This window comes from Eulemur rufifrons, chromosome 7, assembly GCF_041146395.1.
Source record: "Eulemur rufifrons isolate Redbay chromosome 7, OSU_ERuf_1, whole genome shotgun sequence".
NCBI classification, from domain to species: domain Eukaryota; kingdom Metazoa; phylum Chordata; class Mammalia; order Primates; family Lemuridae; genus Eulemur; species Eulemur rufifrons.
This window is the reverse complement of record NC_090989.1, coordinates 270,096,102-270,119,133: the sequence shown is the minus strand read 5'-3', so window position 1 is coordinate 270,119,133 and position 23,032 is coordinate 270,096,102. Positions and strand designations below refer to the sequence as shown.

Genomic DNA, 23,032 nt, shown 5'->3' with positions numbered 1-23,032 from the left:
ATATCAAGGCATTTTTTTTATAGTGTGGGTGCTGCTTTCTTAGTGGCGCTGGGGATTTCTTTGAAAATCTCTCTCTGTCTCTGTCTCTGTCTCTCTGCTAATCTCTGTCTCTATCTCTATCTCTCTGAGCGTACAAAACGAAGCAGCACCTGCAGGGTCAGGAGCCTGGATGCTACTTTCCTGACACCCAGCCAGTCTCTCCCACTGACATCACCCACCTGGCCCTGGAGGCATCAGCGACCCCTGTTCCAAAGGGGACACCTGGGTGACACAGACATTAGCTTTTTTCTTTTCTTTTGGAATTTAATATTTAATCATTCTGTATGAGATCAAGTCAGGTACTGGCTAAGCATTTTCTCTGCATTCATTTATTCCGTTCCATGAGGCAGGTTCTGTTAATATTCCCATTTACAGATGAAGTTGCCAAGGCCCAGGGCTGTGGAGTGACTTGCCCAAAGTCCATGGCTAGGAAGGACAGATCTAGGACTTGAACTTACGTTCCTTTCCATCTTAGGGGCCTACTCTTAATCAGCGGGCCGAATCCTCTCTCATGTCTGGTTTGTCCGTCTCTGTTGGCTTCTGACACCATGACTTGCACAACGTGAATGCTCTGTAAATGCCTGTGGACAAGTGAGATCAGGTGTCCTGGGGGTGTGACTTGTATGCACCTCTCTGTGTTCCTGCAGCATCAGCAGTGAGACCCTAAAACTGAGGAGAAAGTAGCTGTCTTTCTCTCTGTTTCCCCACAGGGAGCAGCTTTGTGGTGAGTGAGGGGAGCTACCTGGACATCTCTGACTGGTTAAACCCTGCCAAGCTGTCCCTGTATTACCAGATCAACGCCACCTCCCCATGGGTGCGGGACCTCTGTGGGCAGAGGACAACAGACGCCTGCGAGCAGCTCTGTGACCCAGAGACTGGTGAGCCACGGGGGTCTGGCTGGGGGAGAGGGAAGGAGAGGGTGGGTTGAAGTGGGGTTTGTGCTCCCTCTGCCTAAAGAATTGTGATCCTGAGCCAGCGACAAGGGGCTCAATGTAAAGATCTGTCAATCTGATTGATGCTGCACTAGGCGCTGCCACTGTTTGTCAAGGGAGGGAATTCTCAGAGAACCTCAGAATCTGAGAGTTGGGAAGGACCACAGAGAACATCTAGTCCAATTCCAGCAAAGCAAATGGTCTGAATGTCCTCAAGACATCCCTGAGTTCAGATCCGATCTGCCTCTTACTAGCTAGATGTTCTTTAGCAAGACACTGCCTATCTTTGAATTCCAGAGAAAGCAACTAACACCTAACCTGCCAGACTGTTGTTAGGATTAAATGATAAAATGCATGGAAAGCTCCTAGCATATTCCTTTATTCATTCATTCAACAGATATTTCTCAAGTAGCCAGGCACATGTTTAGGTATTGAGAACACAGCAGTGAACAAAATAGGCAAAATCTTCACCCTCAGGAAGCTTATATTCTATGGGGGAGACACTGTCTAATATGGTAGCCACTAGCCACATGTGGCTATTTATTTTAAATTAATTAAAATTAAATGCAATTAAATAGTCATTTCCCGAGCCACGCTAGCCAGATATCAAGTGCTCCATAGCCACATGTGATGAGTGGCTACTTTCTTGGACAACAGGAATATAGAACATTTCCATCATTCTGGAAAGTTCTGTTGGACAGTGCTGCAGTACCCAAATGAACAGGCACATATATGGACTCTGTCCAGTGATGGTACATGCTGGTGTTGGGGGGGAGTACAAAGCACATTTAGTGCTCAGCTTGGAGTCTAGGTGGAATTATCAGTATATACAGAGAGTGGCCAGGGAAAGCCTCTCTGAGAAGGTGACATTTGAGCAGGCACCTTAAGATGGGAATAGACGGAGCCATGCAGTGTCTGAGGAAGAGGGTTCTAGGCAGGGGAACTACGAGAGCCAGTGCTTTGCAGCAAGAGTGCACACACTTGCCTTTTGCTCAGCACCGGCAGGAAGATCAGGATGGCCGGAGAGGAGTGAGAGTAGGGAGAGGGAGGAGGTAAAATCTCAGAAGCAGAAGGTTTGGGAGTGGGGTGGTACTTTAGGGCTGGTATGGACTTTGGCTTTTACTCTGAGTGAGATGGGAAGTCATTAGAAGATTCTGACCGAAGGAGCAACATGATCTGACCTAGGTTTTAACAGGACCCCTCTGGCTCCTGGGTGGCTAATCAGTTTAGGGGTGTTCAAGGGGCCTATTATTCTCATCTAGGAAGGAGTGAGTAGTGACTTGGACCACGGGGGTACAGGGAGAAGATGGTGAGAAATTATCAGATTCTGGATGTATTTAGAATGTACTCTCGTCTGAACTTGCTCTTGGACATGGGATGTGAGAAATAGAGTGGAGTCAAAGATGGTTCCAAATTGCTCAGTTCAACAGTGGAACAGAGCACTGTTTTGGATATAAGTTCAAGGTGACTGCTAAACATCAAGCAGAGATGAGAGTGCACATTTGTGTCCTGTCTTGAAAGCCCCCGGCTAAACTGGGGCTCCGGTACCAAAGTGGCCAGCCACCCCGCTCCAGTGGGCATGAAGGGGAAATGAAGGGGCTGGGTGTGGGGGTTTACAGTGTGCGTTTCCCAGGATACTTCTTTTATCTTGTGGACGGCCTGATGCCTAGTTTTCTGACCTGTGACCAGGGGTCCCTCACACAGGAAACGTGTTTATACTGGCAGACACCCTTGTGGCTCTTGTCTAACCTATGTCCAGTTCATACCTGCCTGAGCATCACTCTGGCACTGGGAGCCTGCCCTTGTGTTCTGCCCGGCATCCTGGGCCTGGGATAGCCCCTGGTCCTTCAGAGGGGAAGGCACAAATTCAAGACACCACCACAACAGGAAACAAGTCCAAAGATCTATTACTTATGGAACCTGAGTTGGGAGGACAGTTCTCCATCCTCAGGTCACAGGAGGCAGGAATAGGAGAGAGAGAGAGAGAGAGAGAGAGAGAGAGAGAGAAAGAGAGGCAGCTAGCAGTATATATATTGGGGAATAGGGTGTGGATCATTTTAAGATCATGGGCAAATGTCTGAATGGTCTCTTTAAAGGAAACTGCAGGAAAGCAGGGAGCCCAGTCTGCTAGGTAGGAAAGATGCCTCTGAGTTCCTAGCCCTGGCCACTGGCTGGGGCCATCTGGGTGTGGTGTTCTACTTCTAGTGCCCAGGCAGCTACCTTTGCTGTCGTTTCCTTTACAAGCAGATATCTGGATCAGCCACATTGAGGAACTGGAAGGAAGTATAGAACTAGAAGCTGTGTCAAAGGTGACCAAGCCCCGTTCCTGGTAGAAAAAAGTTAAACCTCTATTGACAGTGGGTGCCAAGGCAACACAAACTTATGAGAATTCACTATAGGTTCATAACTCAAATTCAAAAAGAGGTCATAGCTACAGATAGAAATTTACTAGTTAACAGCATCTAGATGGTATTTAAACCCACGAAACACTATCTTATTTATACTAAAGGCTAACTGTACACTATCTTACTCGTAGTTGGTGCTCAATAAATGATAGTTCCAATTTTTCACAAATAGGGAAACAGGAGGTAGAGAGAGAAAGGGACTTGCCGAGGTTACAAAGCAAGTTAGAAGTGGAGCTAGGATTAGAATCTCACGTCTCCTTCCCTCTGGTCCGCTGCTCTTCCCTGCAATTTGTATTGGTCTATTTTCTCTGGAACTTCATCTCTCTCTCCATTTGCAAGAGTCTGACCAGCCTGCATGGAAGACTCGTTGCGCGGATACCATGGCGACAGCCTCTGTGCAGAGGGCAGGGGTCCTGGTGCTCTGTGCAGTGGCCCGGGTCGAGGGTCTGCTTCCTCTGGCCAATTATTTCTCTACTTCTCAATGGGGCATCTGTTCAGAAGTAGGGAGAGGGCTTCTCCAGACCAACTCTTGTGTCTTCGCAGTCTAGGGCCAGGATTTGCCTTTACAACCACCATTCCCTCTTATTCTTTAGTCAAGAGCCTGTTCAGAACGCATTTTTGCAGCCTTTAAATAGGCCAATTGGGGAAGCTATTTGGAAATGCAATGTAGCTCTTGTGCATCATCTGATCAGGCAGCTGAAGCTTCTTTCCCTTAATCAAGACTTGTAGGCTTTAAGTCACTCCCCCCCACCCAAAACATACACACACGCAGACACACACAATTATCCTCACCCAACAACCAGGAAAGGCCTTGCAAAATTATATATCTCTGGGTCAGATCCCTTAGGTTATCTTTTTTCTTTTCTTTTCCTTTTTTTCTTGAAAAGGAAGCAAGGTTGTTGGTGGACGGGAACAGAAGGGGGCCGCTTCTTTGCCTGTCTCTATGAAGCCCAAGCTAGGCAAGCAGTGAGTGCCTGCAGGTCTGACCTCTGGTTTCACAGCTGATCTGCTTTCAGGGGCAAGTTTGTGGTTTCTGGTGATCTTTTCCATTAGCCACAGGCTTGAGGGCATAATTCTAGACAGCAGGTCATCCAAGGAGCAGGTCTGTGTTAGCCAGTTTGGAAAATAAGCAGCTCCTCCACCAATATCCTCTAGAAATAAACACACAGAACCCTTACAGGTGGAAGGTCACTAGAATCCTTTGGCTTCACCTCCCCAACTTCATCACTGATGCTACTGCTGCCCAGAGAAGGCAGGTGACAGGACCAAGGTCACACAGCTGGCAGCTTACAGAGCCAGGATTGAGACCCAGGTTTCCATGCTCTCAACCAGCACTTACCACGTCTCAGTAGGTCTGGAGTAGAGCCTAGGACTCTGCATTTCTAACAGACTGGTAGCTACAGCTGATGCTTCTCATTCAAGGAATACCCTTGTTGCAACACGACTCTAAACACTCCCAAATACTTCTCTCATGTTCTGCATGCAAAGTGAATGGCTCAGCTGCCAAATTTGCTAATTGAGTTATTTTGACACCATGTTGAATTCTATCCACCTCATCTCCTGCCTCTGTTGGTTTTGTGCTCTGGGTTCTAGGTACCCCGACCACCTGCAGGCCCCTGCAGGCACTGTGCCGCCCTCTCATGCCTCCACCCCTTTCACGAGCTGTCCCCTCCCCTTCGAGTGTTTTTCTCCTGCTGCTGGGAGACCAGGGGCTTCTTTTTATCTCCTTCACTTTCAACCCAAACACCCTTCCTTCCTTCTATGGGTATTCCTGACTGCCACCACCCCTGCCACAGATTGCCACCCCTCTTGTCCCTCTGCAGAGTCATTGTCCTTTCCTTGTCGGGATAGATCACCAGACTGTAAACTTTGTCGGGAGCTGAGGACGGAGGCTCCAAATGCGTGTCTCATTCAACTCTCTGTCTTTCAAACTCAGCGTAGTGCCTGACATATAATCAGCAGACGGAGAATAATGAAAGCAGGAAGGAAGGAGGCAATTTCCCTCCCTGTGAGCCTTGAAACAATTGTATACCGCAATTCTAGTGTCTTCCTCCAAATCCGCTCACACAAGAACTCAGATTCAATATTTTCCAGCTCTAGAGAAACCAGGTCACAAAGCACTGTCCAGAAGCCAGGCATCTGAACTCTAAGATGCTCCGGCCTCATCCTCCCGTTCTGCCACGTCCCCGTGAGCATCCCCTTGGCCACTCTGCCACACTGTCCATTGTCCCCCACCACCCCATGCAGAGTCTCGCCTTCTGATTCAAGTTCCTCTCCTGCCTCCATCTAAAATGGCTTCCACCCTTTTTATCATCCACCCTTTAATCTCTGTTCTTTAATCATCTACCTTCCACAGTCCGACTCATTTATTTGCCTATTTCCTCTCAGTAGAATGGACGCCTTTTTACAGAACCATCAGAGTTCTCTGTTGACTATACACCAAATTAAAGCTTCAGTTATTGCTTGAAGATTTGTCTGCCCTGCTAGAATGTAAGCTCCTTAAGGCCAGGGACTGTCTTCAGTTTACCCTGTATCTTTCCAACCCAAGGTCCAGCAAAGCATCTTGCCCGTTACAAGTCACTTCCGGCATAAACGGTGGGATTATCTACAGGTGAGAAGTGGAAATGAGATGTAAGATCCCTGAATAAAATATCATGGGGCTTAACTCAGGCCCACTTTGTAAAATTTAGTTCAATTCATTAGATTCAATTCAAGCAAGATTTTCTTAATTCCACAACTCGTAAGTCTGTGTGATAAGTGCTGTGGGAAATCACGGACAAATTGCACAATGTTCTTGCCTTCATGGATTTTACATTCTCACAGGTATAAAAAGAATCTGCTCATATTCAGCTATTATGAAAAACACGGTGTGGGATAAATCAGGAACAATGCATTGACGAAGAGCCTCATGCCTGCAGCACAGAGAGAAATGTATTGTCGGTGGGGATTTCAGGAGACGCATCATGGAGAACATGACCTTTTAGCTTAGCCTTGTAGAATTAGTAGGGAATTTGAGTAGGAAAAGTGCCTTAGCAGAGTGAATTTTACTTTTTTTTTTTTAAAGGAATAAGGTTTAGAATTATCCTAGAAACGAGAGGCAGCATAGTTGGGCTGGCATCTGGAGAATGTGCCGGACACGAAGTGGAGGCAGAGAACTGAGAGAGTGGCAGGGGATGAGGTTGAATAGGGAAGATGAGGAAAGCTGACTTAAAAGGTAAGGCTGCAAAGAGTCTAAGAACCGACAAAGGATTTAGTAAGGCTATGTTGGCCACTGAGATAGGAAACCTGCTCTCTACATCTGTCCAACTGCTTTGGGGAACATCTAATTCCCTGAGGGAATAGCTGAACCTTTCCCCACTCTCTGCCTTCCAGCAGGAAATAGAATTTGGGGGAAGTCATGGAAAAACTAATCCCCAAAGCCCTGTACATGTTCATGTCATTATATGTCAAAGTGGCTTAGATTTTCTTAACAAAGTCTCTCTTCCTGTGAGTCAGATCTGTAGAGCTGGACAGAGTCGTGGAGTCAAAGAATTGGTTATCATGCCTTAAAGCTTTTCTGGATGTGTTGATGAAAGGATTATTCCTCCCAAGTGACAGGGGAGGAGGAGGAAAGTGGGGCAGATGCTACAGCTGAAGAATATGCAATTGCCTTGGTGCAGGATGAACCTGGTCAGGCTGTCCTGGCTGTGTGCCATGGCCCAGCTCTGTGTGTTTTCCAGGGATTTCAACAATTAGCACCACCCACAGAGATGACTATGGGATTGGATATGTGGTGTGCTGGGGCCGGCTCGTGTGGAGTCAGGAGAGTCGATTGTCAGCGTCTCTTCCCAACACTTTGTTCAGCGAGGTCATGTTGATAGCTTGGGAATTTGCTCTGGTGAGGCTATTTACACCAACAAAATTGGTAAATGCTACAGAATCAGGGTTTATTTTCTTCAGAAAGCCAATCATTAAAAATTTACCAGGACAACACTAGATGGGATGAGAACAAAGTAATCAAAGACCAAGGCAAAGAAGGGCTTAGTGGAGGCCTGAAAATGTCACCAGAGAGTGGCATTATGCCTCTTTGCAGAACAGACTTCCAGTACTCTGCATCTCTCTGCAGACAGAAAGCAAACACTCGAGGACTACGTGCTATAGTTCCATAAAATGCAATACCAAACAGTTCAGATAATCAGGCTTTGATGCCCAAGGATATCATCAGCGCGGGTAATGTCTTATTGTGAAACAGCTTTATTCAAGTTCTGCACATGTGTGGCATCATGCTTGGTTCTATATAGAAAGACTTTGACAATATGGCTCAAACCACATGAAGCAAGTGACAGCAGAAGACTAATTCAATTAGTCACTAATTCATTCTTTCATATGTTTATTCGTTCATCCAAGCATTTGGTGAACCTGAGTAGAATGGGAATATTCTTTTGAGTCAGACAGAGCTAGGTTCAAATCCTCTCTTCTCTGTTTACTGGTTGTAGGGCTTTGGTTAAGCCATTTAACATAGTCAAGCCTCGTTTTTTATAACTGTGAAAGTGAGGAGTGTAATTCCTATTTTTTAGGGTTGTAGGGAGGATGAGATGAAAAATAAAATTTAAAATGCCCTTGTGTGGTGCCTAATATATGGTGGACACTCATTACATAGTGTTTACTCTTATTTTTATAATCAGTTATTCAGCCATGTGTATCTTCACTTATTAGTCCAATAAATATTTCATGAGACATTTAGTCTAGCAGTGTGCAACTGCATAAGATTACGTGAAAAGAGAGTAAGATATAGTCTGTGCCCTCTGGGAGCTGACCAGCTGGTAGAGAAACTTAGAGTAAGCTGGGCATTCCTATGTGCTCGACTTTCATTCCGTCCTTGTGTGACTTTTAAACTTGTGCAATGAAAAAAAGAAAAAAAATCACAAACTCTCAGTGCCAACTTTGCCACAGATTTTCCATTTGACCTTGGGTATGTCACACATTATGAACTTCGGATTCCTTTTCTTCAGCAAAGCAACGAATGGGAGCGTACTTTTAGTGCAGGAAAGGTCCCCAGACATAATCTAGTCTGATCTAATGAGGAGACCAAGGGACACCAAGGCTAAGCCAGCTGCCCAATGTCGCACAGTAAATTAGTGGCAAGATACAAATTACAACCCTAAATAATTCCTGAGATATTTTCCAGCTCAAAATTCATGTTTATATGACCTTTTAAGCACTAATAACTTAGAGCATAAGTATGATTGAAACAATTTATAAATGGCATTTATAGCAAATTGAATTTTCCTTTCACAATTGACATGAACTTCAGTCATATTAGCCATCACATTCAGTTTATTTTCATGTCTTTAGCAGCCACTTTTCATTTGTAATAGGATATGCAATGAGAATACAATATGTGTATTTGGTCACATAGCTCTCTTATATTTTACTAAATATTTGTAATGTTTATAGATTGTTCCTATTATTTGTGGAGGCCTGTGTTATTAAAGTTTCAAAAGACACAAGGATTTTATGAAGCTGTGAAGTCCAAGAATTTACAGACATGGAGAACATCTCTGCATTGAAGGAGATGATAACTTTGAGGGTTTCCGAGTAATGTGGCAGATATATTGACGTGAAGTAGTGTGTAGGTGAAATGTACAGTTAAATATGCTGATATCCATCTATAGAGAACCAATTTTCTGGCATCCTGAAGAAGAGAGACTTGTATATGGGAACATAAGTTTTAGAAAGACTTGATCTTTGCTCATCTTAGTTACTGATGTATCTCAAAATGAAACAGTTACTATATCACTACATCTTTTCTTGAATGGATGAATGAATGAATGAGAATCAAGTTTCTGTTGCTGAAGAGTCAATGAGTTAGGTGTAGCGTTCTGGTGTCAGCACTATGGAGAGCTCACACAGTTTGACAACATTTTGGCTAAAGTGTTTGCTAAATAAAGATTTTTATCTGGGGCAGTTAATTCTCTTCTAAAAGTCCCCTTCTGCCCTGAGTTGGGCACCACTAGTCTTTCCTGAACTCAAAGAAAGCTCTATCCTTTACCTGTTGAGAATCAGTCCTTGTCTAACTATGGTGCTATTCTAGCAGAGCTCAGCTAGGGAAATCCTCGATGAAGTCAGTCGCTCTGCTCCTCAGAATCCATTTTGCTTTCCACCTCACCACTCCTTTGTTGTGAACTTCACTAGAACCTGGGTTAAACGAAACTCATCCAAATTAATTATCAGTCAATGAATCTATACCTTTTTATTCAGACATGAAAGATAATGAAATCAAGCTTTTTTAAACCCTTTCCAACAAAAGCCATCAAAACAACAACAAACCAAAATTTTTGTGCTTATATTCCATGCAATGAATCAGTTAGTCATAAAATCCCATTTCTCTCATCAAATTAATCCATTTGATGCAGGTTTATTACCAATATATAGCAGATAGGTTATTAGACAATGGCCATACATAGCTTATAGTTAAAAGAGGTTTGGTGGAATTTTGGGTGAGTATCAAAAAGTACATGAATACTGAAGTAATAATATAATAACAGCATCCACAATTATACACTTACTGTGTACCAAGATCCATGCTGAGACTTTATATAACTATTCTTGGTCTTCATAACAACATTTGAAGGAGTTATTGTTGTTTCCACTTTCCATACAAGAAGCAGCAATGTCTTAAGGTACTTGCTTGACATTCTCAAATTCATATGTTTCCTACAGTTGATTGAAATTCTCAGGGTCATGTATTTACTAAGTCTTACTGCCAGGGTTTGGACACAGACTGAATGACAAGCTACTGTTCTGAGGAGTTAGTGTGTGAGAAAGTTTCTTCAGTATTAAGAAAAAAGTGGCATTCTTCCATTCACCCTTTGAAAGGTATTTGTAGAGAATTCTCAGAGGCAGGGATGAATCCTTTGGACAAAGAATTTACAGAATAAATTGACTTAAAAAATAAAAAGACCCGATTGAATTGGGGATAAGGGGAAAATGCAGAACTGAGAGGTAGAAGGAAATGTGATAGCATTTATAAGTTGTAGGGAAAATATTTTTTTTTTTTTTTTTTATCTCTGGTAGTCTTGCTATATTTGGTTTAAACGTGCTGTAAAATGTTATGTTGTAGAAGAGGGTTAAGGTCTCTTAAAAAGGACAATCTGTGTCTAAGATGAGGTCATAAAATTTCAGAGAGCCGACAAAGCAAGCAACAGGTCTGACTGTTCAAAAATTAAGAAGGACAAGAAGGTTAGAATAAACTACAAAAGAGGCTATGAAATCTTTTCCTTATTGGGAACTTGCCAGTCCCACTAAAAGTCAAGCCGACCTTTGCTTCTGAACTTGAACGAAAGAGGTTGTGAGAGATCTGAAATCTCATACTGCAAAGTTGCATATAGGAAAAAGGTAGCCTGAGGTATCTCTGACGATTATCTCTGGCGTGTAGGTACCAAAAGAGAAGGAACTGCTCAGCTTTTGAGACCAGATTTTATCATCATAAATATAACCTACTAACATTTAAATTAGAGTCTGTATTTCATTTTATCCAACAAGTGTGTTAAAAATTATATTGGTCTTTTTAAAATGGTATATGTCCTACTATTTTAAAAAAATAAATCCAGTAATCTAAATATGTACGTAAAAGCTTATAATAAATGGCTTATGAATAACCAAAAGTGTGGGAGAAAGATAATGGTAAAAGCAAAGGTTGGAGTTGGGGTGTTATTAGGATACAAAAGCCATGTTGTAAAGTGTTCCATCATTGTTGATGGTGAGTTGCTTCCAGTAGCCAACACGACAGGGTCTGTGCGGGCACCAGTCCGTCTGCAGGAAACAGTCTGCCCTCCACACACTTCCTGTAAGCCCTGTTCTCTAACTGGCTCACTCCTCTGTATGCTTCATGTTTCAGCTTAAATGTCATGCCCTTGAGGAAGTGACCTTATATACTAGGTTACCCTCCCAGTGTGTTGCTCCATCAGTGCTCTCTATTTTTCCTTTATGGTAAATAATAGCAACAGTTTCCATTGATCCAGTGCTGTATATCAGATACTTGTCTAAACCCTTCACAGACATTATCTCATTACTCTCTCGATAACCCTATGAGGTAGATAAAATCATATGTTCACTAAACTAAGATGTAGTCACATATATGTACCAATATTTTAAGTACCATTAAAGAGAAAAAATGCTGCCAGTAATAGCCATAAGATACTACTAATTATCAGATGAGTTCTCATTTCAGGTATATCAACATGTGGAAAATTCTGTGCCTTAGAATTAATGTCATGACGTATTATTTTCACCATTTTACAGATGAGCAAAGTAAATCACAAACAGTTAAAGGATTTTCCCAAAGTCATCTAGGAAGTGGTGGAATGTAGATTTGAGTCTTAAAGATCTGACTTTAGAATTTACCCTGTAACTACCAGCCTATGCTAGTATATCAGTACATGATTAAAGGCTGTAATGATACATTTATTTGTGTGGTTCTGTGTTCAGTTACTAGCTATCTAAGAAACTGTGTGCTGTACAAAGGTAAGACTTTTGTCTGTATTATTCACGGCTTTGTCCTCAAGCCCAGCCCATTGTTTAGCAGATAGTTGGTGCAAGGACAACATGAAAGATAAAATATTGGATTTGGAGACAAATTCCATGGGCTTCACTGCTAGCTTTGTAATTTATTCATGGTATGACTTTTGACAAGTCCCTTTTTCTCTATGGGCCTCAGTTTCTCTATTTATGATATAAAGGGTATTTACATTGGATTTTCTCTGAGTGTTCTCCAGCTCTGAATTCTGTGTCCTGAAAATCCTTATTGAAAGCCAGCGCTCTGGCTTTGGAGGATGTAGAATGAGGATGACCAATGATTCTTGATCTCTTGAAGGATAGACAACATGTGCACACAGGAAACTGGGACCAACACAAATTTCTACACGTAACAATCTGCAGATCATCTGGCCCAACCCTTCCTTCTATACCTGATGAGCTTTAGGTTTGGGAAGGGTTTACTTAGTAGCTCAGTGAGTTGGTAGCAGACAGAGGTCACCTGACTACTGTCTGTACTGGTGTTTTGCTTCCCTTCTCTTGAAAACATTAAGCAGTCAAAATATTTTACCCTTGAGATACACCTCCCCCCTCCAGCTGCAACTTGAGTCATTGCCTTTTGCATGGGCTCTTAGCGCATGGGAAGGTGGCGCTGGTTTCTGCAGTGCTGTCCCAGACTTATCTTGCAGGGATACATTTAGGTACATTCAATCAAGCAAGTAAGTGTTTCAGGGCAGAGCATCTGGGGCATGGCAGGTTCCCCACGGCTTCACTAACGTCTTTGTTTCACCAACGTTGACTGAGCCCCAAGATTGGGTCAGCCACCAGGGAGAGAAAGAAAAGAGAAACCGCCACCCTCTCCAGGTGCGTTAATACTGGGCTCTGTTTCATTTTTCAGAGAGGCAGTCAGGGCAATGTAGCAAGACCTAAGCATTGAAATCAGACAGACCTGGGCAAAATCTTGGCTCTGCCTCTGACTATTGGTATGGCTTTGAGCAAATCACTTAATTTCCCCAAGCCTCAATTTTCTGCTCTTTTTAATAAGAGGGGAAACTATTCACCTTTGCTAGCTTATTGCGATGATTATAATCAGTGCAAAGTACCTGGTACATTGTATGGCAAGTGTACGTGTTCAGTAAGTGGGAATTATCGAATCAGGGGCAAAAAGAACCCCCCAGTATTGGCAATGCTTAACCCACGGAAGACTTAATCTTGACAGAATGGAAGGCGTCATGACAGATTTCTGTGCAGAAGGGGCCTCCGGAAGCCTTTTAAAACACAGCACTTAGCAGTCGCCCTGGCCACTGGGTTTCTGGTTATTTGCTACCATCTGTAGGGAGCCTGCCCACTGCACCGCACTGTCCCCTCTCCCCTCTCTTGTCTGAGGGCAGCTTTTGTTGCAGTGTGGATGACTAAAGGCCTTTAATAGGAGAAGTGTGTGCATGTACGTGTGTGTGTGTGTGTGTGTGTGTGCACGCGTGTGTCCCAGCCTTTTGATTACAGCATTGAATGGTCTCTTAATTAAAACTTCACTAGATGGGTCTGGGTCTCTACTAGCCAATGGGGTGGATGCTGTGGGGGTAGTGGGGGGGTGGGGAGGAGTATGGATTTATGTTGATAACACCCAGATTTGGCCTCAGAATGGGGCATCCAGAATTCAAAATGCTCCCCCCAAGTCAGGTGAGGCCAGGCAGCCTGGCCCTGCAGGGTGTGAAGAGCCTGCGGATTCTCAAGTGGCCGAAAATGGACAGCAGTGAAGCCGGACTCCCTAGTGAAGCCTGGTGCAGGCCACTTGGACACACGTCGCTTAATTTTAATGAGTCACAATGATGCTCCATCATATACCAGGAAATGTACCGTAAAAATGTTTTGTAAAAGAACGTGAGCCTTGGTAATGGGAACCTGCATCGTTAATTAAATCATTGCCGGAAAGCGGGGGCTGTGGCGTGTGCCTGTGTGGGAGGGGGCAGAGCGAGGGGAGTAGATGGCAGGCCAGAGAAGAGAAGGGAAAGAAGGAAAATGAGAAAAATTAAGAAAAAGAAGAAGCAAGGAGGGGGAATGCATTTAACCGGAAGTGACCAGACTCTGTCACAGGCACCTGTATGTGCCGTGCCTTATTTAACCTGCGCATTGACCCTCGAGGTAGCCAGACTGTGCTTTTTGTCTCTTATCTGTGGATGAAGAAATTGGGGTGTATCTGGGATTTAACTTGGGCCTCTCCAACTCTAAACCCAAATTCTTTTTACTGCAGCGTGCTAGAAAAAGGAGCCAGAGAAAGACACGCTGATAGTAAGGGACCTAGACACACACACAGAGGAAGACAGAGACGGAGAAGCAGGGACCAAAGAGAGAAACTGAGGCAGTGGCAAAAACACAAACCCTGAGACAGAGAAGGAGGGAAATAAAACCCCAAAGCAAAGGAAGGATGATGAGGAGAGGGGAGAGCGAAAACATGGCTGTGAACATCACCAGGAATGAGATGAGCAGAGTGAAGTTAGCTTGGTTCCGCTGAATGTCCACGTTATGTAAAATGGTGTAACAGTCCAGATGGAAGGACATGGAAATGACAGTTCTCTCAATTCCGGGGAAGCTGCAAACCGAGGTCGAGGTCACTCCGAGGAAGGGACCCCTCCGAAAGAGTTCAGGCGTTGCACGCTATCCAAAGGTTCTGTGCCTTTCCCCCGGATTCCTGCCTAGATGAAGGCAAAGCTCCCACTCTTTGCTAACCCCCTCTGGGTCTCTGGGCCCCCTTGTTTTATGGCATTGATGACATGGGCAGGACAAACAGGTATGACCCATTGCACTCAAGAGTGCCCTCGTCTTTGCACTGTAATTGTATAAAAGGAATTTGATTTTAAACTCCCAAAGATAGCTAATGCTTGGGGGGGAAATATCAATGAGTCTCTTTTGTGGAGTGAAGAACCCTTTTGCAAAATGAATAATTACCCTTGGCTTAATTTATTTTGTATATTTCACTTTGCTGTTTCAGGTTTTGTTCAGGCGGGGAATTGCATTATTAATCATCCTATGTTCCAAATAGTTTAAGTATATATTTTATCCTCACAGCATTCTCGCGATTAGGAGAGGGCAGAGCTTATGTTCCCCATCTTTTAGGTTAGAAGGATGAACCTCAGAGAGATGAAGTGGCTTAGGGAAGGCTACCTAGCAACTTTTGGGAAGCAGGGCCCCAGTGTCCCATAAGGTTGACAATCACATTGCCTCATCTCATCTATGTCCCTTTAACCTCCCATAGAGATATGGTACGTGGCCAAGTAGGGTCACGAAGGTGGGTCATTATCATGAGACACAGGGTTATGCCAAACTCATTCATCTTACATGGCTTGGTGGTGGTGAGCTCTGACTCCAGGGTCAAGCAGACCTGGGTTCAAATTCTGACCCTGTGGCTGTCTTGCTGTATGAACTGGGGTTGAATCATTTGACATCTGTGGGCTTCAGTTTCCTCACCTGTGAAATCAGGACAACAGTAGCACTTGCTTCACAGGGTGTTTGGGTGGATTAAGGGTGAAAAGGTGGATCAAACATGTCGTAATTAAGAAGATCCATGAGCATTACTTACTCTTTCCCTTTGGCTGAGTTACAGCCAAGGGGCCCCAGATAAGGGCCACGGCCAGGGAAGGACATTAAGGCCACCAGAGAACCAGAAATGAACCAGGCCCCCAATAATAATCACAGCAATAGCTGGTAGTTAGTATTTGTAGAGCCCGTACTGGGAACCCGCGTGCTTCATGTTCAGGGAGAAGGCCTGGCATAATTAACGCGGTATGAGGAAGCTAAGTCTAGGCTGGAGACAGGAGGTGTTAGACAGTCACAGCCGAGGAGCCACAGGTTGACAGAGGCAGAGCTGCGATCCCATTCTGACTCCAGTGCCCGTCTGCTCTTCCCTAAACTGCCTCGCCACCCCCCAAACTTGCATTCAGCATTTGGGAATGACTGCGGTAGTTCCCCCTATGTCTGTGGTTTTGCTTTCTGTGGTTTCAGTTACCCCAGGTTAACCACGGTCTGAAAATATTAAATGGAAAAGTCCAGAAATAAACAATTGATAAGTTTTTAATTACACGTCATTCTGAGGAGTGGGATGAAATCTCACGTCGTTTTGCTCCATCCTGCCCAGATGTCAGTCACCCCTTGTCCAGCGCGTCCACGCTGTCTGCACCACCCGCCCATGAGTCACTTAGCAACCGTCTCAGTAATCAGATTGGCCATCGAGGTGTCACAGTGCTTGTGCTCAAGTCCCCCTTATTTTACTTACTGATGGCCCCAAAGTGCAAGAGTAATGATGCTTGCATATTGTTATCATTGTTCTATTTTATTATTAGTTATTGTTGTTAATCTCTTACTGTGCCTAATTTATAAATTAAACTTTATCACAGGTATGTATATATAGAAAAAACATAGTATGTATAGGGTTTAATACTATCTGTAGTCTCAAGCATCCACTGGGGGTGTTGGATTGTACCCACTGTAGATAAGGGGGTGGCTGCTGCATTCTGGTAGGGGGGATGTGGGATTTTTCAGGGGCTGCTTCCCCAACCTGCAGAACCAGGACAAGCAAGTTTCTTAGCCCCTCTAGACCTCTGTTTGCTCTTCTGTAAGGTGGGGTTTGTAATAGAACCTACCTCATGGAGTTGCTGTAAGGATCCCTTGAGTTAATACAAAGAAAACTTCCAACACTGCCCGGCAGTTAGTTCTCCCTCTGTGTTTCCTCTCGTTATTTTTGTTACCCTTCATCCTCACCATGAGACCTCCAGTGCTCCACGCTCCTTCCTCTGCCTCCTGTGCTCTCTGCACACACGCCCCTCCCAGCGCACGTTGCAGCTGGTGGGAGCGATGCATTTTCCTCTCGGGCTTCCCACCCCACTGCCTGAAGGCAAAACGTAAGATGGATTTGTTCCTGTGCCCACATCTCCCCTGTGCCAGGTACAGAGGAACTGTGCAGAGAATGGCAATGGGTCTGAAGCAGTGAGGTGCAGACCAGAGGTGAACCAAGTCGGGGGAGGACAGGAGGGGAGCCTCGGCCTTGCGGGGCAGGGCCACCGAGTCAGGGAGGAAACGTGACAGGCCCAGCCTGGACAACAGCACAGCAAGGATGGCGGTGCTGGTGGCAGGAACGATAATAACACCACTGCTCACCCAGTGCTGCCTACGCGTCTGGAGCTGTGGTAACTGTTTCTAATGTGCTGTCTGCAATCCTTGTGGCAAGTTTTAAAATTGGGTGTAACATGCGCCTTTTCTGATGAGGCCCAGAGTTGCAGTGAGTGATCCAGGGAGTGAATAGTAGATGGAGGGTGCAGCCTCAGGTGGCCTCGGTGGCCAGGCCGAGGCCTTTTCCTCTCACCGGGCTGTGTCCCTGGCTCCCCACCCCTTCCAGGCACGTCTGAGAAGCTCGGAGGATGCAGGGCTCTGGGGCGTGCAGCAGGGGGTCGGGGTGGGGAGGGGGCAGCCTCTGGCCGGCGGCCCAGCTCTGCGCATCCACGTTAAGCATCCTGTGCTCATCAGCTGGAGCAGGTTCTTCCTTCCTAATTGTTGGAGATGTCTGCTCCGCATCCGTTCCAGGCTGTTAGTGAGATTTCATCACCCCACTGCATCCTCAATCAGCCATGATTTTGAGGGAGGCTCTTCCCCACGCGCTTTTCTCCTAGGCACTAATGATAGATAATCGTGTGTGTGGTGCACTCAGAGGTGGAGGAGGCCAGAAAGGAGGGGAATGCAGTCAAGGGGAGACGGGTGCCCCTGGCTGAGCCTCCGGAGCGGAGGGCCCCGTGTGGCCCTGCTGACAGCCTCTCAGCAGCCCTGGCCACCCCACACAGGCTGAGCCAACACCAATTAGTCCCCATATAGCCTTGATTAAGGACTCTAATCTCCATCAGACCCGGTCACCAGCCTGTGCCACCAGAACCTTTCAGTCTCTATTATTTTTTCCTTTGTGCTCTCAGAGGTGTGCTGATGCATGGCATTGAGGGGCCGGCGGCTAAAATGCAGGTGTCCAAGTGTGTCTCAAGTGCTTGGGGGAAGAACAGGCCTGCAAGGTCTCACACCAGCAGTGTGAGGAAGGAAGGGACTTGAGAGACACCCATGCGGGTTGCTCAGATGTCAAGACCAGCCTCCCCACTGCACAGGTAGAGAAATCAGCCCCAAGGAGGAGAGTCCCCTGACCCAGGTCACACAGCACATTTGGCCGAGTAGACTTCTAAAGAAGCTCCAAATTATATTCTCTTATTATTCCACTCCAGTCCTGTTTCCCTGCCTTCCAAGCCTCTATTCTCCAAACTCCCAAACTTATCCGGCTCCCTCGATCACCAGAGAGATGCTGCCTTTAAAAAACAAGACCACAGCATGTTAGAGGAAGAATTAAGGACTGGAACTGAACGAGATTTGGAAGGGTGTTTTGGGATCTCTGAGTACTGCCTACTCATTGTACAGATGAGAAGACTGAGATCCAGAAAGGTAGAGTGATTTGCAGAGGAGTAAGGGATGTAAAATACATCCCCTGATGGCACTACTTATACTCAGAACTGTGCCAATTATCTTGTTCCTTTACTACATGATCATTTTACCCTTAATTTTCCCTTGCTCCCTCTCCTCCTGCTCGGGTCCCTCCTCTGTTAACCTTGTCTCTCCCGAGTGCTTGGTCTCTGCTTTGCTCACGGAGCAGAATCGGGGCAGGCCTCCTGCAAGAAGCTTCTCAGGGTCTGCAGGTGGGTCTCAGATGCCCCTGCTCTTATCAGTAGACCCAGAGGGAGTTAGAGCAGGACAGGTACAGGGAAGGGGAGTTATTGGTAAGGTTGGAAAGATTGGCTGAGGCCTGTCATCAGGGGCTTTGCATGTTAGACCAAGATCTATGCGCTGTACCCTGAAAACTACTGGAAGACTCAGAGAGTTTCAGGGACAGGCCATGGGTGCAGCTGCTCTTTGAGAAGATAACTGGCCAACAGTCAGATCCGATAGGGGACACTGAACAGAGTAAGTAGTGACAAGACTCTTGCAATACCACACACAGTGTTGAGAGCAGTGGCAGTCGGGAGAGATGGGAAGACATGGATCTAGGTGACACCGAAGAAGCAGAATCAGTGGGATTCAGATATCATTTGTATGTTAAGGGTAAAAACTAGGGCCCAGTTAGAGATTTTTCTAAAATTTCCAATTTGGAAAGAAAGTGGTACCTTGATTCACAGAGATGGGGACACATGGGTTTGGAGTACATCAGAAGCTTTTGCCACCATAATGCTGCATAACAACCATTTTATTGTCAACAACTATAAGCATATATTGTTTTCTTTTTTGCACACATCTGAGTGGACTGATGTAGCCAGGATTCAGCTGCCCTTGGCTGTAAGCTCAGGCAGAATCCAGATCTGTCCCACGTGTCTCCCATCCTCTCTGGGCCAGCCACTGCCTGGAGATGTTTTTCTTTTGGCGAGAGGCAATAGTGCAAGCATGCAAGAGAGAAAATCCAGCCACACAAACGCATTGCAAACCTTGACTCATATCGTGTCTGCCCCCATCCCACTGGCCCAAGCAAGTCGTATGTCATGCCTGAAGACAAGGGGTAGGGAAGAAAGTTAACTTTTCCCACAATCAGCCATGGCAAAGATGTACCTGCATAACGCTATCACAGGGAAATGACTTCAGTGTCTACAGCACATGGAAATTGTCTAATTAAAGGTGGCTTTCCTTGTTATTCCTTCTGGTCATGTTTATTGCTGTGACGTTTGTGGTGGTATAAAAGAGCATTAGCTTTGGAGACCTGACTCTGTGACCTTGGGCGAGTGAGTTGTCAAGTTTGAGCTTCGGTTTCCTTGTTTTACAATGAGAGCATTAGTACCTTCCTCCTGGCACCAGCAATGAGTGTGACAGGAAATGACATATATCAAGTGTCTTCTTCCACTCCTAGCACAAAGTGTGTTGCTATGTCCAGCGCATGCCTCTCCCACCACATGCCTGGCCCTGAGCTGGGCTCCAGGGACATGGAGGTGAAGAAGCCCAAGGTGGCCCCCTTGGAGTCAGAACAGAGAAGGATGCCGCACTTATTGCTCTGGGGGCCCAGAGAGATGTCTTTCCAAGCCATGGTGACAAGAAGAGTAAATAGAAAGTTAATAGTAGGCAGTGTCCCCAGCCTGTGATGATAAGTGATGATGGCGTCAAAAGCAAGTGAAAATGGAATCATAAGAGTATGACAGGGTGAGAGGAGGGGAGCCACACAGCCAGGACTGCTTGGGAAGGAGGCTTTGCACTCTCATGGGCATGAGCGCCTCTGAGCTGGGGAGACGGAGGAGGCAGCAGCCTCTGGCCTGAGCCTTGCCGGTGCCTGTATCTCCTTCAGCAGTAGGAGCCATAGACAAAGGCAACAGGTGTTAGTCGTTCTGGACACATAGGGACCAGCCTTGAGGATTATCTCATTTAAACTGCCCAAAATGTACAGGTAAAGAAACTGTAGTCCCTTTGGCTTTGCAAAGGACATACCTTGGATTTGAGACCACCCTTCATCCTAAGCAAGTACCTTTTCTTTGCACTAAAACAAGATACTGAATTGACCTCACCCACCCAGGAACAATAACAGTAAGAACTCAAACAGCTATTAATTATATTTTCAGTAAGAAGAAATGTGCCGGAGACTGTGCTTGAGAACTTTTCAGATACATCACTCGATTGTTCTTGCAGATACCTGAAATCAGCCTCATTACAGAAAAGGGAACAGACTCAGACAAAGAGGAAACACTTTGGTCAGGTTCTTGCAAACATTAAGTGGCAGATCCAGGTTTGAACGCAGCACAAGGTGATTTTGAGGCCCACACTGTGAACCATTTCACCAGCCCTCTGGCCCTATGTCATGAGCAGGAAAGCATTGTCTATGTTGAAGTGGTTTAGAAGAGCACCACACATGACAGTCTCAGACTGTTCATGATCTGGAAGTTCTGTTGTTTTCACTCAAAAGTTTATCGAGTGAGAATGTGTATAGCAGAGAATGAGAACTCAACACATGGGATTTAGGAGATAAATATTTTTAACCAACACAGCTTATCTATAGGTGATGACATAGAATTCTGGTAACCAGCCCAATAGAAATTCACCTAATTGAACTCTCTTCGAGAACCACTTTAATGAAGAGAGTAAACTCTTTTTTCAGGCCCACATTATTGATCATATGTAAATGTATGTTTTTAATGTGCTTAAGGATATTTCAAATGCATCTTACCTTTTTTGATCCTATCTGTTTGTAAATGTAATATTCTCATTTTAGGAAACTCAGAAACATCAGAGGAGTACAAAATAAATTGCTGCAAAGGCTCCAGGCTGCATTGCAGTCTTGATACCACCATTGCAGCAGAAGGAACACTACAGTGGTGGCCGCGGGCCTGGGTTTTAATCCTGGCTGACCCAGAAGCTAGCCCAGCGATTTGGCCAAATCTCTTCACTCTCTGAGCTTGAGTTTCCCCTTCTGAAATATGAAGCTGGGACGATTTGAACTAAATGATCTTTAATGGCCTTTTCTGCTCTGATGTGAAATAGAATTCTATTTCAGATAGTGTGCATCCGCACTTGTGTTTACACTCTTCATTTCGTTGGCAAATTCTCATCTCGGATGTAAGAAAGTTTCTTCCAGTCCTCAGCAGAGTCATCATAATTCTAAATGAACTCAGCCTGAATTCATGGCAATCACAATATATTTATGAACCCATTAATTCGTGTATCTATCCATTCATTCATTCATTCAACAAATGAGTTGCCTACCTTTTATCAGGCACTAAATAATTACTGGAATACAGGATGACTAAGAAACGATACCTGCATTCAAGAAATTCCCATTTAGTGGAGGAACAGGCAAATAAAAAATTATTTCCCTATCCCATTGGCGTAGGTATTACTATTGTGAAATATATCTTTTCATGTATTTAACATTTATTTACTGAATACCTACTCTGTACCAGGCAGCACAGCAGGTGCTGGGATGCAGTGGTGAGCATCCCACTTCCTTTAGGAGCTTGCACTGGAGTGCTGGGGGCAGGGGGCCTAGGCATTCACAGTCATGCTGGCCTGTATCCCTGGAGAGCTGTTCTTCAACAGCCTGGCCATCCTGGTGTGCAGAGGCAGAACTAAAGAAAAGACTCACCCAGAGAAGGAGTTAATAACCCTCTCTCTGGCTGTCAGAGGCTTTGTGTCTTGCGAGAAGGAAATGCTTGGTTACAAACAGTGGAGGGTTAGCTGAGCCAGCAAAATAGAAAGCAAGAGTCAATAAAGCCGATAGCCGTGGCATTGATGGAGATCTTGCCAGAGACACCCAGCCCACGCTAAGAGTGATCACAGTTGAAGCTAAAACTAACAGTGTCGAGAGAGCAGAGGTTAGGGATTTGGAAAGACAACGCAAACAGCTGACTCTTGGTGCTCAGAATTGATGAGCATCTACTCCAACCTTCCGTGTTGCAGATGGGGAAACTCAGGCCCAGGGAGGAGGTAATTGCTGTGTCTCTAGAGTTAATAGTTGAGCATGTACCCGAACCGGGTGCCTGTCTTGGGATTAAAGGAAAAGGGGAGGAAACTAATCTGTTGACCATCAACTCATTGTCTACCTAAGCCGTGTGCTTCACTCTTCACTATTTCAATTCGTTCTCACCTCAGCTCTGTAAGATGGACATCACTATCATTCCCATTCTGTAGGATGAGAAAACTGAAGCCAAAAAGGTGGAGTAACTTCCCCAAGGCCACAGAACCAGAGAGAGAGAACGTGAGGGTGGGACAGAGGTCTGTCTGCCCCCCTCTGCCTACCTCCTGTTCTCCAGGCAGCCTCGTGGGGCCCCCCAGGGTGGATGCCTCTCAACTGCAGAATACACATTTGTTGTATAATGAGTGCCAGTAATTAATGATCCATTCTGAGTCAGGGAAAACTTGCCTTGTAAGCACACAAGGAGGAAAGAAAAAAAAAGAAATACATAGCAGCACTCTTTTCCTGAATAGATTTCTCATTCTCACCAATATCCATTCCACAAAAAAAAAAAAAAAAAGGGAGAGAGAGAGAGAAACGGGAAATAAATGAACTGTGCGTTTTTCCATACAGTCCCTGATAGGAGAGATAGGAACCTCCGCATCTGCCCTTTCCGTAAAGAAGAAAGATCCTCCCCGCCCACC

At 45.2% G+C, this 23,032-nt stretch overlaps 1 protein-coding gene across 3 annotated transcripts in view; it reads left to right on the top strand.

Moving 5' to 3' along the window:
- ASTN2 (astrotactin 2) overlaps positions 1–23,032 on the top strand; it is an 824,356-nt gene that overhangs the window by 370,078 nt on the left and 431,246 nt on the right. For all 3 annotated transcript variants that reach the window (XM_069474594.1, XM_069474593.1, XM_069474592.1), the window contains one exon: positions 750–917. In XM_069474594.1, the coding sequence (XP_069330695.1) occupies positions 750–917 (168 nt within the window). The remainder of the gene's footprint in view (positions 1–749; positions 918–23,032) is intronic.